The sequence below is a fragment of the Amphiprion ocellaris genome, chromosome 20, assembly GCF_022539595.1.
Source record: "Amphiprion ocellaris isolate individual 3 ecotype Okinawa chromosome 20, ASM2253959v1, whole genome shotgun sequence".
Classification (NCBI taxonomy): Eukaryota; Metazoa; Chordata; class Actinopteri; family Pomacentridae; genus Amphiprion; species Amphiprion ocellaris.
This window is the reverse complement of record NC_072785.1, coordinates 6,502,341-6,519,227: the sequence shown is the minus strand read 5'-3', so window position 1 is coordinate 6,519,227 and position 16,887 is coordinate 6,502,341. Positions and strand designations below refer to the sequence as shown.

Sequence of the window (16,887 nt, the reverse complement as noted above, 5' to 3'; positions counted from 1 at the left end):
CTGGAGAAATCATATGACAAGGTGCCGAGATAGGAACTGTGGTGTTGCATAAGGAAGTTTGGAGCGGCAGAGAAGTATGCTAAAGTGGTGCAGGGCGTGTGTGAGAGACAGTGGTGAGTTGTGCTGTAGGTATGACAGAGGACTTCAAAGTGGAGGCGTGACTGCATCAAGGATCAGCTCTGAGGCCCTTCTTGTCCGCTTGCTCGATAAAGCCAGAGAGGCCAGACTGAGATAGTTTGGACATGTACAGAAGAGGGATAGTGAAAATCAGTAGAAGGATGCTGAGTTTTCAACAGCCAGGCAGGAGGCCTAGAGGAAGACCGAAGAGGAGGCTTATGGAGGACATGAAGTTAGTTGGTGTGAGAGAAGAGGATACAGAGGATAGGGTTAGATGGAAGCAGATGATTCGCTGTGGTGACCCTGGAAGGGAAAAGCCAAAAAGAAAAAGGATTTTCCTTTACTTCCGCAGTCACTTATTTTACATATTTTAATTTTAATTCACTGACATACATTGTAGAGATCTGTTTTCACATCTCAAATCATTTTTGTAAATTCTTGTCTAAAAAAGAGCTTGATTCAATGCTAAAAAGCAAAAAAAAAAAGAGTGAACCTCGCAATGGGGTGAGTACTTTCTATAATCACCGTAAATTGCATTCAGACACTAATCTATTACTACAGTAAATGGCAGATGAAGTCAATACTCCAGACCTCCAGTCTCTGATATTCTAATCACAATTTACTGTTCATGTTAGCCGTCTCAGCCAGTGTTTGCTTTGAGTGCAGTTGTTACGTCCCTGGAGACTAGGTGATGAGGGGAGTAAAAAACATATGATACTGTCTGTCCATACACTAAAATGGAATAAGTGGAACACTCTACAACTAATTACTAGAGTCTAGTTTTGTAGGAAAATGTGTTTGTATGCATCAAAGTAAAGTATCCAAATAAATATTATCAATGTTGAAAGTCTGGTTCTGCATCTCAACTTGTATAATTATAAAAATTTACCCAGTGCTATGACCTTGAAATGTTATTTTGATTAGTGACAATTGTCTTGTTATTTGTTCATATCTGAAAAGTCACATTAAAATGTCAAATATAATTTGATATAAAATCTGTTTTGATTCAGATTCTTCTTCCTGACCTCTACAGCTTTTATTTAACCAGTATATATGACCACTCCATATTTGAGGCTTTCAGTAAAGTGGTCCAGAAGCTCATCCCACAGTTGCCAACACTGGAAAACCTGCTCAACATCTTCATATCTGTGAGTAATCTGCTCGTGTGGCACACAATCAGGCTGGCACTTTATATAGTGCTGTGAAAAACTATTTCCTGCACTACAGAAATCTTCTATTTTTGAATATTTGTCACACTTAACTGTTTCAGATCATTAAACTAGTTTTAATTTGAGACAAAAATAACCCAAGAAAACACAAAATGCAGTTTTTAGATGATGATATTTTTGATGGAAAAAATGCTGTCCAGCCCATTTTGCCCTATATGAAAATTGCTACCAATCTACCAAATGACCAAATTAATTTGGCAGTTGGGTTAAATTTTACCAGCCACACCCACAAATGATTGCTGCCAGGCTTGTCGAACCAGAATATCACGAAATAGAACCTGTCTGGCATTGTGGAGTCGGCTGAAGGGGTCTCAAACAGCGGCACATGATGCCATCATTCTAAAGAGATTAAAAAACAATTGCTAAGCAAACTCGTTGACATTGATCAGATTGAAAAGGATTGCAAAGCCATTGCTAAGGCTCTGGGACTCCAGAGAACCACAGTGAGATACTTAATCGACAAATGGAAGGAACACGGAACAGAGAGTGCATCAGTATCTTATCCAGGAGGTCACAAAAAAACCCAGACAGACATCAAAAGATCTGCAGGCCTCACCTGCCTCAGTTAAGGTCAGTGTACATGATTCTACAATAAGGAAGACACTGGGTGAAAATGGCATCCATGGGAGAGTTGCAAGGTGCAAACCACTCCTGACTAAAAAGAAGATAAAGGTTCATCTGGCATTTGCAAAAAAAAAAACGTCTCAATGAGCCCCAAGAGCTTCAGATAACATCCTGCAGACTGATGAGTAAAAGGTGGAGTTTTTGGAAGACATGGGTCCCGTTACATTTGGCGTAAAGCTAATACTACATTCTGCAAAAAGAATATCATAACAACAGTAAAACGTGATGGTGGTAGTGTGATGGTTTGAGGCTGCTTTGCTTCCACAGGACCTGGACAACTTGTCATAATTAATGGAGCCATGAATTTGGCTCTCTATCAGGAAATACTGCTGAAGAATATCCACCCCTCAGTTCATGACCTAAAGCTCAAGCACAAATGGATTCTGCAGCATCACAAAGAACCAAAGCACATGATCAAGTCCACCTCTGAGTGGCTCAGAAATAACAAAATTAAGGTTTTACAAGTGGCCGAGTCAGTGTCTGGACTTGAATTCCATTCTGTGGCAAGACCTTAGAGCAGGGATGAGAATTTTCCGCGGATCCGCGGAATTCCGAGTTTTTTTCCGCCGAAAGTATAGTTTTTGTGAATCGTGTAAATCCGTTGAGAAAATTGTAGGGGGGTAGGCAAGCGGCCGGCCGGCCGACGCGTCGCGAGCCGAGGCTTGTGATGGCCATCCCGCCACCGACATCTTTCGGCAACGCGCATTGCAACGCGCTTTGCAACGCGCTTTGCAACGCGCATTGCAACGCGCTTTGCAACGCGCTTTGCAACGCGCATTACAACGCGGGGGGGGGGGATTTTCCGAGTTTTTTTCCATTTGTCATTCTCATCCCTGTTAGAGGGGCAGTTCATGCTCGCAAACCATCTAATGTCACTTAATTTAAACTATTCTGCATAGAAGAGTGGACCAAAATTCCTCCTTGGTGATGTAAAAGACTGATCATAAGCTATCAAAGACATTTAGCATATGGTTACATTGTGACTTTGGTTCTCTGAGTGAAGAGACTGTCTCTCCATCCAGTTACATATTTTATATGTACAGTTAATGACCCTCCTGCTCGTCAGGGTACGTGAATACTTCTTTAAGACATGCCTGCTTAACCCCACAGGTTATCTATAAAACACTTGTGTTGGCATGAATTCATTGAATGTTTTGATTGAAACATGTCTCCAAATTGCCAAAAAAGGCTGGACAGATCTCTTCAGTCAGGGAACCAAGGTTACAATGTAACTATCGTTTTGGGACTATCAATCCAGTTACTAATTTCATACGTATAGGGTAACACCCTGTGAGGAGACGATGTAACCCAATACATCAATATCTGACAGATGAACTATTTACAACTGTACATTATTTACTTATCACCCAGGGCGAAGGCCTGCAATGCCAAGCCTGAAAGGCAGAGGGGCTGCTTAGGTAAACAGAATAAGGCCCCGCAAGATGCAAAGGCTAAACCTGTGTACAGAAAAGCCACTTGGATAGACAAGTAAATCACCAAAGGAGGTGTTGAATGGTTGCTGCTCAATAGACTGGGACAGGTGGAACCTGGATGAAACCTCAGGGTGGAATGCCAGATTGGGATGGAGAATTACACTCGACCCCTCTGGCAAAAAGATGGCGTAGTGACTGTGAACCGAAAGTGCATGAAGCTGGCTTTCTGTGTTGGCAGATGGTAACACCAGCAGAAATTAAGTCTTAAGGGTAAGCCATTTTAACTCTGCCACCCCAAGAGGCTCAATGGGGGAGAAGCTGAAGGGCATCAAGGACTACACTCAAGTCCCATGGAAGGACCAAAGGGCCTCTCTTGCAAACTGTAAGCCACTGGGCACCTCTAAGGAAGTGCAAAATCATGGAACAGCTCTCCTCACTCGGGCTTGGTTGCTGCCACCATACCTCGCAAGATAATGGGAGACTTCCCTACTTCGAACTGGGACTGCAAGAAAAGTAGGATTTCCTAAGCTGTGGTCAAGTAAGCATCCACCTTGCAAGCTCCACACCAAGTAGTGAAGCGCCCCCAACAGTTTGAATAGGCAACCCTGGTGGATGGTGCTTGGGCTTCCTGCATAGTCCTCACTATAGGAACAGGGTCCTGCCGGCCTGAGACAGCAGGTCCCTACGAAGTGGGAGCTCCCATGGTGTTCCTGTCACAGTCCTGCCCTGGCTCCCTGTCTGTCTTTTTCTCTGCTCCCCTTCTTTCTCTCTCCCTTTTCTCCTCACCTCTTCCTTGCTCTTCCTCTCCTGCCTCCAGTTCTCGCTCTCTGTCCCACCCCCCTCTGGCTGTGCTGCGCCTCTGACTGTGCTGTGCCGGTCATCAGGGCTCATGGGCTCCAGCTGCAGACGGAGCGCAGCTGGATTGGCTCAGTCATCAGCCGGGGATAAAGTCGGGCTCGTCCTTCACCTCCCTGCCAGATCGTAGCGTCCACTACGCCGAGTAGTGAGTTCATAACCTTTTGATCATCTGTTTCTGCCATTGTGCTCACCTTGGTTTTCCTGTCTTTTCCTTTTAGTTCTCTGCTGGACCGACCGGTTCGTTGCCAGCCTGTCTGTTCCGCCTGTCTCCTTGGCTGCCTCCGTGCTGGTTCCCTTCCCGGCTTTCTCTGCGGCACGTCCAGCCGCCGCCGATCCCCGCGGCACGTCCAGCTGCTGCCGGTCCCCGCAGCACGTCCAGCCGCTGCCGGTCCCTGCAGTACGTCCAGCCCCCGCTGACCTCCGCGGCACGTCCAGCAGCGCCGGTGTGCGTCCCTGGGACCGCCGGTTGCCCGAGCCTCTTGCTGCCGAGTCCCTCCACCAGCGAAGGACCCTGTGAAGTCCCCAAGAAACCACCACTGGGGTGCAGTGAGACCTTTATGGGCAAAGGCCCCAGCTCAACATTCACCTTTGGACAGCATACATAGGAGAGTGAGAGGAACTACTTCTGTCGTGGCAGCCTTTAGGCGGAGAGAGAGAGACCCCAGTTGACTAACTGGAAATGGCTGAGACAGGCTAAGAAGGTCTGCTACCTCTCTGGAGTCAGCACAATGGTCTATCTCCTGGAGTCCAGGACAATGCCCAAAAATGTTGTCACCTTGGAAGGTTGGAGCCTGCTTTTCTTGCTGTTCAACTGGAGACCTCACCCATGAATGTGCTCCAAGAGTAGAGCCACATGATGGCAGCATTGTTCCTCTGAGCCTGCAGAGACCCACCAGTTATCCAGATAATTGAGGATCCTGAGCCCTTGCGGTCTCATAGGTGCAAGGACTGCATCCATGCACCGGGTGAATGTCCAGAGATATGCTGAAAGGTAGGACTTGAAACTCAATTATTCTGCCCTTGAAGCTAAACCTCAGGAACCACCAGTGTCCCTGCTATATGGATATCTGGAAGTAAGCATCCTTGAGGTCAGTTGTAGCAAACCAATCTCCTGCAGAGATGGCTTACCTGACCCTGGGAACCATCAACATTCTGCACCTCTATGAAGATACTCGTTGAGCCCTCTGAGGTCCAGGATAAGGTCTCCCCTGTCTCACTTGGGAACCAAGAAATACCGGGAATAGAACCCTGCCCAATGGTTCCCGTCTTTCACCTCCCTTATGATTTTTTTCTCCAGGAGAGTGGATAGCTCTTCTCGCAACATATGACCTCATTACAGTCTGTGAAGTACTTTAAGTGGGAGCCAGTGGAACATAGTGTTCATCACCTACCAACCCACACTCAAAGCCTGCCATGTCGCTATGTGACGGATTAATAGTACAGCCAAACTGGCTAGTTTTCAAGAATTTTAAGGATAGAGGAGGCACTTTAAGAATCCCTGAGTTTTAGTAGCCGACCATCCTCCTTTCCCCTGACGGAAATTATTATGCCAGCGAAAGGCCTGTAGGTGGGGCTTGAGGTCCCCTGGTCCCCACTGTGGGAGGTCTGATGTTGGGTGAAGTACCGTTGCTCTGGCCGCATTAAACCTATAGCTTCTACAAAGGTTACCCGGTACTGCTTGTGCACAGCAACAATTTTCTTGAGCTTGCTGCAACATTTTCACTGCATCTTCACCAAATATAGCTGAAGGGTCTACTGGCAGTTTCAGAAAGCAGTCTTGATCCCTTTGCTGGAGCTGGGACTGAGACAGCCACAGGTGGTGTCTAGCAACCCCAAGGAGGCCAAAGCGCTGCCTGTAGTGTTCCTTCATAATGGAGGAGAGACATGAAGAAGCTGACTGGAGCTCATTCACAATGCTGGAACCCCAGGGTCTTCCCGTAGCTCATGAGACAGGTGACGGAGGTAAAGGGACATAATGGCTCCAGTGTTAGCCAGTTGGATCTGCGTAGATAAAGACATGTGCAGCTTTGCAAGCAGGCCATACATAATCCTGCAGTTCCTGCTAGGGCAGGTGGACGTACATAAAATCAACCTGGAAGTCGAGACAAGAAGCGGGAGAGCTGGATACATGGGAGGAGCAACCCACAGGCAAATTTCTCCACGTCTTTCATGTTAGACAGTATACGACATGATACAGACAACCTGTGTGCAGCTGCTTGTGCACTGAATTGATTGCACACCAGGTGCTTAAAATCAGACAGAAGGGGCACCTACACTGGTGTGATGGGTGCCTCCCCATACTCCTCAAACTGGGATGAATGCGCCACAAGGTTCCCAGAGAGGGCTACAACCACAGCCCTGGTTGCCCTGCTAATCAGCTCAAGAGACATCAGCCATTTAGCCGATGTGAAATTCGGCACTCAACAAGGACTACCACTGAGCACATCAACTGCACCACAGCAATATGCTTCAGAGGCGTCAGCAGTGTGATGCTGATGCGACCAGAGGAAAGTTTCTTCAACTGCTGTACAGCCAACAGGAGTTGGCGCTCAGCAGGGATTCCACCAAACATGTTAACTCGCGAACCCACAAGCAATTATCACAGTTGTGATAATGCTCTTAAGGGATGCCAGCTCGACCAGGCTGGATGAGTCTGAATTTACTCCAAGCTTCCTCAGGTGTCAGATGTGGGCTCTCCTCCACATCCAGCTCATGACTGCATTTGAGTTTACTGTATCCTCCCCCATCTGGTTTGTCATCATCATCATCTCCTCTATCTGGCATCTTATTCCTTGCATCATACTCTCTGTCAGGTCTAACAGCAGCCTGCTGGGAATCTGAAGCCGTTTGTTCAGCTGTGTTCTGCTGTGAGGAGGCAGCAAATCTTCCTACCATCAGAAGGATCATCTGACCCACCCACCCATCCTGCTGTTAGTCAACTCGAGAATCTTACATAAGTCTAATTTAATTATCATATGTTTAGTTGTTATTTGTTCAGTTTTAAAATCCCAGAACGCAGCTGTCGTCTCATCATGATGTAGTGTCACTACACTTCGTAGTTAAATTGCACTTAATTTGGGGACACCATCTCAGTTTACTGACTTAATTCTAGATTAAGTCTCAAAGAGGCTTTAATTAAAATGAAGTTGATCAATTTGTTAGCTGAAAGTCTTAAGTTCTGAGAACTGAGAGCAAAGGTGCAGGGTAATTTCTATTGATTCTTATTGGCTTAGTTTAAAAGAATCAAGTGTAAGCTCAAACTTAAAAGGAAGGTGAGCAATATATACACAAGAAGTCTCAAAAGACAAAAAAAATTAAGAGCTACAAAAGACATAAATGTGCAAAGGATGAAAGAAGTGAAAAAGCGAAAAAATGAAAAGGAGAAAAAAAGGAGAAAGGAAAAAAGAGGAACAAAAGTAGTCTTCTAGTTTTATTCTCCAAGGCCCAAGGGTGCAGATTGAGGGCGTGGAGAGAAGTTTGCCACAAATTTTTGTAACTCAGCTCCTCTCTCTTTGTTATGAGGAGAAAACGCTGCATTTCTTAAATCAAATTAAAAATACATTATACGCGCAAACGTGATCTATTCATCTCTCTCTGTAACCCATCAGCATGAAATAAGATCAGTGATATACATGTACAGGGTGGGTCATAAGTTTCCATATAGAGGAAAAATAAAAAAATTTATTTTGAACAACCGTTTTTATTTATATAATGTGCTCGATATGATTACCATTGTTTCAAAAATGCATATTAATATGTGTTTTCCACTGTTGATGGACTTGCATTAGCACAGTTGAAGCTATGCTTGTAATGGCATTGGTGATACGTTCCTTGAGGTGATTTATGTCTTGTATCTTCACCTGATACACCATGGCCTTCAAGTGCCCCCAAAGATAGCGTCAAACACATTTTCTAGGGTATCTGAAACATAAAAAAATATACATTATGCATTCTCCTGTGTATGGAAACTTATGGCCCACCCTGTACATCACATGATAGCCTTGGCTACACAAAAAAGAAATAAGATCTGAAAACACACCCACTGATCTGAAAACATACATTCATATGTTATCGTGGGTGAATATAAGACACTGAGTAAAGTATATAGTTCTAATTATAATCGATTTCTCCTATTAGCACATTTAATCAATGGTAACAAATCTATCAATGATGATTTAGTCTCAACATCACCGGACCTTCCAATGTCACTAGATGGCACTGTGGGTTTACATTAAAAATGTAAATATTTCGGTAAAGTATTTGTCCCCATATCACCTACAACTTATTGACAATGAGGTATGTACAAGCACACAAAACAGAGACTAGAAAAGCAGTTATTTAGTACATGTATGCATCAATGTAAAAAGTGAGAGCATTACTCTAGATCCCTGCTGGTATGCAGCAACAGTTTTATGATTGTTTCTTTATCAGCTGGCAGTTTTATGGCGGGAGTAGGTCCAGAAAACTAAACAAAATGGGGTTTGTTACCTGTCTTGACTTCTCCCTTGGCATTTCAAAGAGGGCCAAGCTGTGTCTGCTACACTGGAGAACGGTGACCACAGAAACTGCTTCTATCAATTCTTGTGCATGAGAGTGTAAAATCTGGTTTCCCATGGGGTGTCACTTACATTTGTGTAATGTATTTATATTTTATTTTTTTTTACTGACAGAATGATGACTGACAAAAATTATGACACACTTTTATAATATTCAAAATACACAGAATTTAGAAAACTGAATTTGTTCCAGTGCCTGGATCATCTCCATCTATGACACTTACACAGTCTATTTCACAACCATTCTAAAAAGATTTTGACATTAGACTTTGAGTTAGATTTAGATGATTGAAAGATTAAACATAACAATTGATCACATTAAATTATTTTATGTTTAATGCTGTCTTATCTTATTTTTGATCTCCTACCTGACTAACAGACGTTTCTGAAATAAAAGACAAGAAAAATGCATTGATCTGTCTGTCAAGAAAACAGTTTGTGTAGAAGATAGTACCTCAACCTGGCATAGGAGTTAATTAAAGGATCCAATTCATGATTTGCACTTAATGTTCCTCTTCTTTGTCTGTGTCTCTGTTTTCAGAACTCTGGTATTGAGAAGGCCTTCCTGTTTGATGTGGTCAGTAAGATTTACATTGCCACAGACAGCAGTCCAGTAGACATGCAGACATATGAACTCTGTTGTGACATGATTGATGTGGTCATTGACATCTCCTGCATCTATGGGTAAGCCAGTATATATGCTCAGCAAACTTTAACATCACCTATATTAGTTTTTAGCTATCATGAGATTTATACGAACTTCTGCAGTGTCACAAAACATAAAAGATGCTTTTGGTCTTCATTGTCAGTTATGGTGATATTATTGCGTCCAGACAAAGATTAGAGACAACACATGCTGTAAATTTTCAGCACACAGTTTTAAATATATACATCCACAATGGGTGCGTCTACATATTAGATATCAACAAATGTGGCAGATGGTAACAACAAAAGAAAGCACAATGCAATCAACTAATCAAAACACTTTACATGACAGTAGCTGCATGTGGATTCCTCAATGAATAGTTACACTTTAACATAGAATGTGTCTTTATCAGCAGTATATATGCATTGGTTAAATGTATATTTTACATCAGTAAAATGTGTAAGCCCTTAAGCAAATCTCTGAAGGGCAGTGGAAACAACACAAGAAGATCAATGCACAAGCTACTGGTAATCACCTAAGACTCTAAGGCTAGGCAGATAAACCTGAGTACTGCTTGTATTGTCTACAAGAAAGCCTATGTCTCACTACTACACACATGGATGCTAAAGTGGCTACACCTGGCTATAGGATAGCTGAGCAATCAATTTTCTAATTACTTTTGGTCCCTTAAAAAAGTAGAGGGCACATATAAAATGAGTTGTAATTCCTACACCGTTCATCTCATTTGGATGTAAATACCCCGAGATTAAAGCTGAAGATCTGCACTTAAAGCGCGTTTGATTGCTTCATTTAAAATCCATTGTGATGGTGTACAGAACCAAATTGCTGTAAATTGTGTCAATGTCCAAATATTTATGTCTTTAAGCTGGAACCTCCTTAGCCTCAGAAAGTCGATATGGATACACACTCAGAAGCAGAGTGACCATAGTCATGTCATCAAGCTGTATGTCAGGGGTGAACAAGATATCGACTGATCCACCTCATTAAGAACCAGAGCAAAGACATTGGAATCTCATTCCATCTAGATGAGTGTAGCCATGTCTTGTCAAAATGAAGAAAGGTAAAATTGATGGGGTAGAATTAATACGACTAGATAGCAAGATAGCAGACATACAGGACAGCAGAAAATGTGGGTGTGGCAGACCCACTATCCATAATGAAACAAGAAACATCTTTGAATAGATCAGGAAGATGACCTTTGAGAATATACTGGTCAACAAGTACTTTGTGCAAAATATTGTAGAAGAACAGTCACTCCCATGGGATATATCATCAACAGATAAAGTTAATGGTAATCCTACTAGCGGCTAGAACCTGCTGATCTTAAGGACCAGATTCATAGAACCAAGCGTCTAACACAGCGCACAGGACTGCACGTTGTGCAAAGGCTGCAAAACCACAGCCTTGAGAGAATCCTACACATAGCAGCAGGGTATAAGATACAAGCTGGGATATTGTACATTGAGAAGCACAGTCAAGTGGCTAGGATAGTATACAGCAACATCTGTACTGAGAATGGGTTAGATGTCCCCAAGTGCCAGTGGGAAATACCTCCATTAGTTGTTGAGTTGTTGGGGCTTTAAGTTCAAGACTGATAAACAGCTGTTGTCTAACTAACCAGACATAATGGTGGTTGACAAGGATCAGAAAAATGCAGTTCAGACAGATGTGGCAATCCCTGTTGCCTGTAACATCAGGAAGCAGCATGAAAAGATGGAGAAGTACCAGGATGTGCGAACAGTAACTATCATAAATCAGGAGAAACTTTGCTATCAACAGTGGGACCTATTTCACACAATTTTGTGACCACGGGCGCCCGGTAGCTCAACAGGTTGAGCTACCCCGACACAGACATTTTTGAATTCGACCCATGGCCTTTTGCTGCAGGTCCTTCTCCTATTCTTCTCCCCACTTTCCTACCTCTGTCTCACTGCTGTCCTGTCAATAAAGCCGAAAAAGGTACAAAAAAAACAACTTAAAAAAATTGTAACCACTGGTAGGTGCTGAATAGTGATTTTGCCATGGACCTCAAACTGGATCTGAGAAGAATCAAAACATCAAATTCTGTTACAGTCAGCACTTTGGATAAGGATCATCACTGGGGACAAGAAGTGGGTCTACAGCTACCATCAAGAATGAAAATGGCAGTTGTCATAGAATTTCCAAAACCAGATAAAGCACATCATTTCAGGAGCGTACTAGAAGCATCCTCGTTTTCTTCAGCGTCCTGGGTATTAGTCCCCCAGGGTCAGACTGTCATGGTAGAGTTCTATTGTAGTATCTTGAAGTGTCTGAGGGAGAACATTTCACGCAATCTGCTTGATCTGTGGTGTGATGACGTGGGTGCTCCAATGCACTATGCAACTGGTCACAACTGGGTTGGACCAAAGACAAGTCGGAGGTGGAAATTGTGGATCTGATTCTGAAGCTCAGAGAGAAGTTGATTAAAGCTCGCCAGCAGCAGCTGCAGGTGAAGGACGGAGTTCTGGACAAACTGGATTCTTTTATAGACTCCATCATCGGATTGCTGCCTGAAGACCTGCAGACTGTCCTCAACACACACTGACACACACACTGACATACACACACACACACACACTGACTCATGATGCCTTCACTGACCTCACACCTGAATGAAAATGTTCAAACCTCTGAATGTCACAGCGACTAACATCATCACAAGTTTTCTATCAGACTTTATTCTCCTAACATTTCCACTAAATATCGACTTTATTCTTCCAGTATTCCAAATTTATTGTTTCCCTTCAAATATTACATCTTAAAATCGACTAGATTCCCCAAATTTAAAGTCTCCTCACCTGAAAACTGGACCTTTAGTGGAATATTTAGACTTTATTCTTGACATAATGTTATTACACATGGATTATTTGGCCACAACAGCACTATCATCTCTCCCCACCCACCCCACTGACTTTTTTTTCTTCCACAAAACGAAACTTAATTTGACAGGGATAACAGCCAAATACAAACCAGGTGCAGTTTTTGATTTGTATGGGCACAGTCACATTACTTTATAATGGCACCTCGTACAATATTTTAATTTTGGAATTTTATATAAGATTGCAGCAAATCAATTATTTTGCTTCTTCAGTCTTGAGAGAGATGTAATGTAATAACTTCAGTGTCATTTATCAGTGACATAGCAGTAATAGTACTGAGGCCAGACCTGATACAATGAAACCAAATACAGCAGCAAAATAATATTTTGATCATATATTACAATATGATTAATTTGGCCAGCACAATTTAGAGATGAAAGAAGAAAGGGTTGTATCATCAAAGGTCCAACGTGCATGTCAGGAACAAAAAAAAGGCACTTTTGAGATTGCTCTATTTGTTGTGAAATGATTTTAGGAGATAAACTCTGAAGAATTCATAGGAGCAGTAGTTTATCATCCGTCCTTTGAAACTGGAACAATGACCTTCATGGGATGTGTGTGGGTAAATAATATAAACAAATGGTACACTAAAAAATAATTTCTTAATATGAAATAAGTTCAGTGTTAAGTATTTATATCTTAATGTCTATAAAAGATAAAAGATTAAGAACAACAGGCACATTCAGCTATTACCCATACAGCTCATATAGAGGTACTTTATGCAGAGAATAGCAGCAGCTTGCACATATGTATACCATGTGTGTTGGTGTCTGTGCTGTTCTGCTTTAACCAGTGGTCAAAAGTATAGAACTGATTAGAATGTTAAAGGACAGTCAGTACAGAGTTGAACGTGAGGTAAAGCCTAAAACGCACTCAGTACTCTGATCCTGTGGTAGAACAAATCCTTACCAATCTGTTTGATATTCTCACTTCAGTTATCAGTTCTTCTGGGAGTATAAGTCTATGTTCATAACTAATGTAGAACATTAAAAGGCAATATGTGTGTTGTGGCCCAAGCCATACAATTTCTTCCACTATCATGAAGATATGAGAGGACAACTTCTCTATATCTCATCATTAATAACAAAGAAAAAATCGGTCTTTCACCAATTTTGTAGAAATCATGTACGAGAGAAACAAGACACATTCTGGATATGCGATTCAGAAGCTAATAGCAAATTCTCTGGTGTAATGTTATGGGAACTTGGCAGCAACAAGACACTTCGTCAGGTAGTATCATCCTTAAAACAATAGAAAAACAATCATCCAGCTAGCCAGCAGAGACAGACCAACAAAACAACAGAATTTAAAACAGGCAAAGACATGGGTACTAGTGACTAGTTCATACTACTCAGCTGACAGCAGGGTTGGGGTCTGGTAAGATGGGGGCTGGTCTGCAGAGTTGGGGGCCATTGGAGGTGGGGAAGGCAGGGGCAGGAGTAGGTGAAATAGCTGGGTTGATGCACATTTACTGAAGTGTAGTCTGATATGATCCAAGAGAGACAGGAGGAATATCAGGCGGGAGACCTGTTGGAGAAATCGTGAAGCAGAGCAAAGTTCAACTTGGACAATGTCATTTTTTTGCAGTTTAATTATTTCACTTCCCAAAGCTACATGATTATCAGGGCAGAGCTGTGTGATGGTTGGAGTAAGAGGAAACACCACATGGAAGGGGTTTTCAATAAAATTGAAAATATTCTCATGTTCATTCACATCACTGAATCTGGATTCAAAGTCAACCTTCAGCTTAAGATGCCTCTGTTTGCTTGCTCTGCAGTAGAGGTTGTCTTGTGGATAAGATTTTGCTGCTCACAAAGTGAAGCACTAAGGTGTGCTATTTTTCTCTTTCTGAGTTTGCTGCCAGGTGGATAACTTCCATTAAATATTGGATGTACTGCTGTGCAATGGTGATCCAAGTTGCTTCTTTTGAAATAGCTATGGGTTTGTTTGCATATTAAGCACAGAGGGTCCATACACTGAAGAACAAATAAGAGTTCTTCTGTCCATTTCCCTTGAAATTTCCTCTGCTCATCTTGTATGCCTTGTACCTTTCGTTTTTTACTCTTAATACCCGCCGTTTGCCTGCTCGTCCCCTCTTCAGTGTCTTCATGTTGATTTTTGTTTGCTGCTTCCTCAGGCTTTTTATTTTCACTATTCCTTACAACGCTGTGTGTGTCCGTCTGGTTTTTGTCTTTTTTAAATTAGAAATCAATCCATTTTGTGCCCTGTGCATGTCACTCTGGCTAGCTGAGCTATCATCACCTGCAAGCGTGCACTGTTGTCAAGTAAGCCAGTGTTGGAATGGATGTTGGAATTAGTGGAATTAATGTTGGAAACAACATTAATTGAGGTGAAAGGAGAAATATAGTGTGGATGTTTGCATGTTTGCAATGTCATGTTCATTGTATATTTATTTAGCACATTTTTTAATAAATGTTTTGGCTGTGTTATATTGTTATAAGCTACCATGCAAGCTACCAAAAAGCTTGACAAGCCACATGTGGCTTTTTTGTCACTAATAATACTTTATAGTGACAAAAAACAAAAGCAGGCAGTCAAACAAGTCTGTGTGAAAAGATGGTTGGGGAAACATGGCTTGCTTTTTATCCACAAGAAATGAGATTGGAACTATCAATTTAAAAATATCTAGATAACGTCAGCCATAAGAGATAGAATGTTTAGTGTCCCCTGCTCTGATTGTGATAATCAGCAGCCATGATGAGTCTGCAAGCAGATTTGGATGTGTAAGACCTCTCATATTATTAAATTGTCTGCGCAGAACATCGGTTCAGACCAACGTTGCAGACCAGAGTTCTTCTCTGTTTATTGGGAGGGGTGAAAAGGGTGAAAATTTGCCCAAAACTGAAGTCTGAAACCAGTATTAGTCAGTTAAAAGAAAAAAATAATACATTTTCTCTCAATTTTTATTTACTTTGGATGAACTGAAGTTAGCTTGTTCATTTATGATTTACATTAACACATATAAAACAGCAACATGTGTTTCCCAACATGATCTCTGTTTCATTCACCCTACATGATGCATCCCTAAATCTTTTAGTTGTTCATTTTACTCACTTCTGCAGGTCAGGTTTAACTTAAGCTTTACGCGTGTAACTGCAATCTGAAGTGTAATCTTATGTAAAAAATTTGTTCTCAACCAACTTAACCCTTTGTTTGCTTGATTTGTCCATGTAAGTGTTGCAGAAGTTATTTATCTGCTCTCACATTTCTAGCATTGCTGTCACTCCTTATACTGGCATTTATTTTGTCTCTTTTCCTTTAGTCTGGAAAATAATGAAGCTGGTTTACCCTATGACAAGGAGTCTATGGCTATCATCCACCTGAACAACACTACAGTCATGTACCTGAAGGAGGTCACCAAATTTCTTGCCATGGTCTGCTTCCTTCGCAAGGAAAGCTTTGACAGGAAAGGTAAGTTTGTTAAAAAAAAAAAAAAAAAAACTAGATTTGCATGTTTGCCAGAAACTAATCATGTGGTTCGACCATGCCGCTATAGACTGTATGAGAATGATGGATGTAGCAACCAGCCCTGAAAAGTGGAGCCAACCTGGAAGTGTCAAAAACCTGCAATACCACTACAGCCAACAGGGGCTGGCTTCAAAAATTCCTGGCTCCCACAGACACAAATTCTAAACCCAAAATTACAAAAACTCTTAAAAGACTCTGTTTCTACAGTCAAGATCTTTTTTAAAATTAGATTCCCTGTAATTTCCCTGGCCAAACCCAGACATCTGGTGGTCTATCTGAAAATATTTCTAGAATTAATTTAATATAAGGCATTGTGACGTCAGAGGACGTGGCTGCTTGATCGACAGTCTGATCTGGAATGATGGACAGGTCCAATGGACAAGGCAGCCATGACAGTCATTTACCGTAAACTAGAGTCTCATCCTGGTTTAGATTTACTTCTGATATAATTGTTAGTTTATTTGTCAGTGGAGTAACATTTTTGACTGACAATTTTACTGTCCATTGGCTCGTTTTAGTCCGTTATCTGTTCACCATAATTATGACTTGTTCTCCGGCCTGTTGTACCAGCAGAAAGGACTCCGACAGCCTGTTTAGTAAGTAAATGTTAATTTTCTTAATTGTTGCCAGTTTCAATCGTGGCTAGTTTTAATGCACTTTATATGCAACTGTAGCATCAAATATATATTGTGTACAGAGCACCTGAAAGGATGGTATGGTTTATTTCTGTGTATTTTGAGCTCCTCCCCTTTGTAGTCTTTTTTTTTTCTGGCTCCAAAAATCCAGAATGGCAGCCAGGAAGTAGCAAAGTCCTGGCTTCAATTTCAATGTCCATAAACCAATGGGTGACATCACAGTTGCCACATCTATCTCTCTTATTCAGTCTATGGTCGTGGCAGACCCTGCTGCACCACTTTTCCTCCTCCTCCTGCTACTGCTGCTGCCTGAAAGGCTACATACACTATATTGCCAAAAGTATTCGCTCACCCATCCAAATAATCAGAATCAGGTGTT

The 16,887-nt window shown here is 41.9% G+C and overlaps 1 protein-coding gene across 3 annotated transcripts in view; it reads left to right on the top strand.

Moving 5' to 3' along the window:
• The window catches only part of rragd (ras-related GTP binding D), a 35,697-nt gene that overhangs the window by 12,456 nt on the left and 6,354 nt on the right, over nt 1-16,887 (top strand). For 2 of the 3 annotated variants that reach the window (XM_023267117.3, XM_055006246.1), the window contains exons 4-6: nt 1,151-1,265; nt 9,359-9,501; nt 15,668-15,816. In XM_023267117.3, the coding sequence (XP_023122885.1) occupies nt 1,151-1,265; nt 9,359-9,501; nt 15,668-15,816 (407 nt within the window). Of the gene's footprint in view, nt 1-1,150; nt 1,266-4,479; nt 9,328-9,358; nt 9,502-15,667; nt 15,817-16,887 lie in introns of those variants that run through there. The other variant, XM_055006245.1, reaches the window with a different exon arrangement.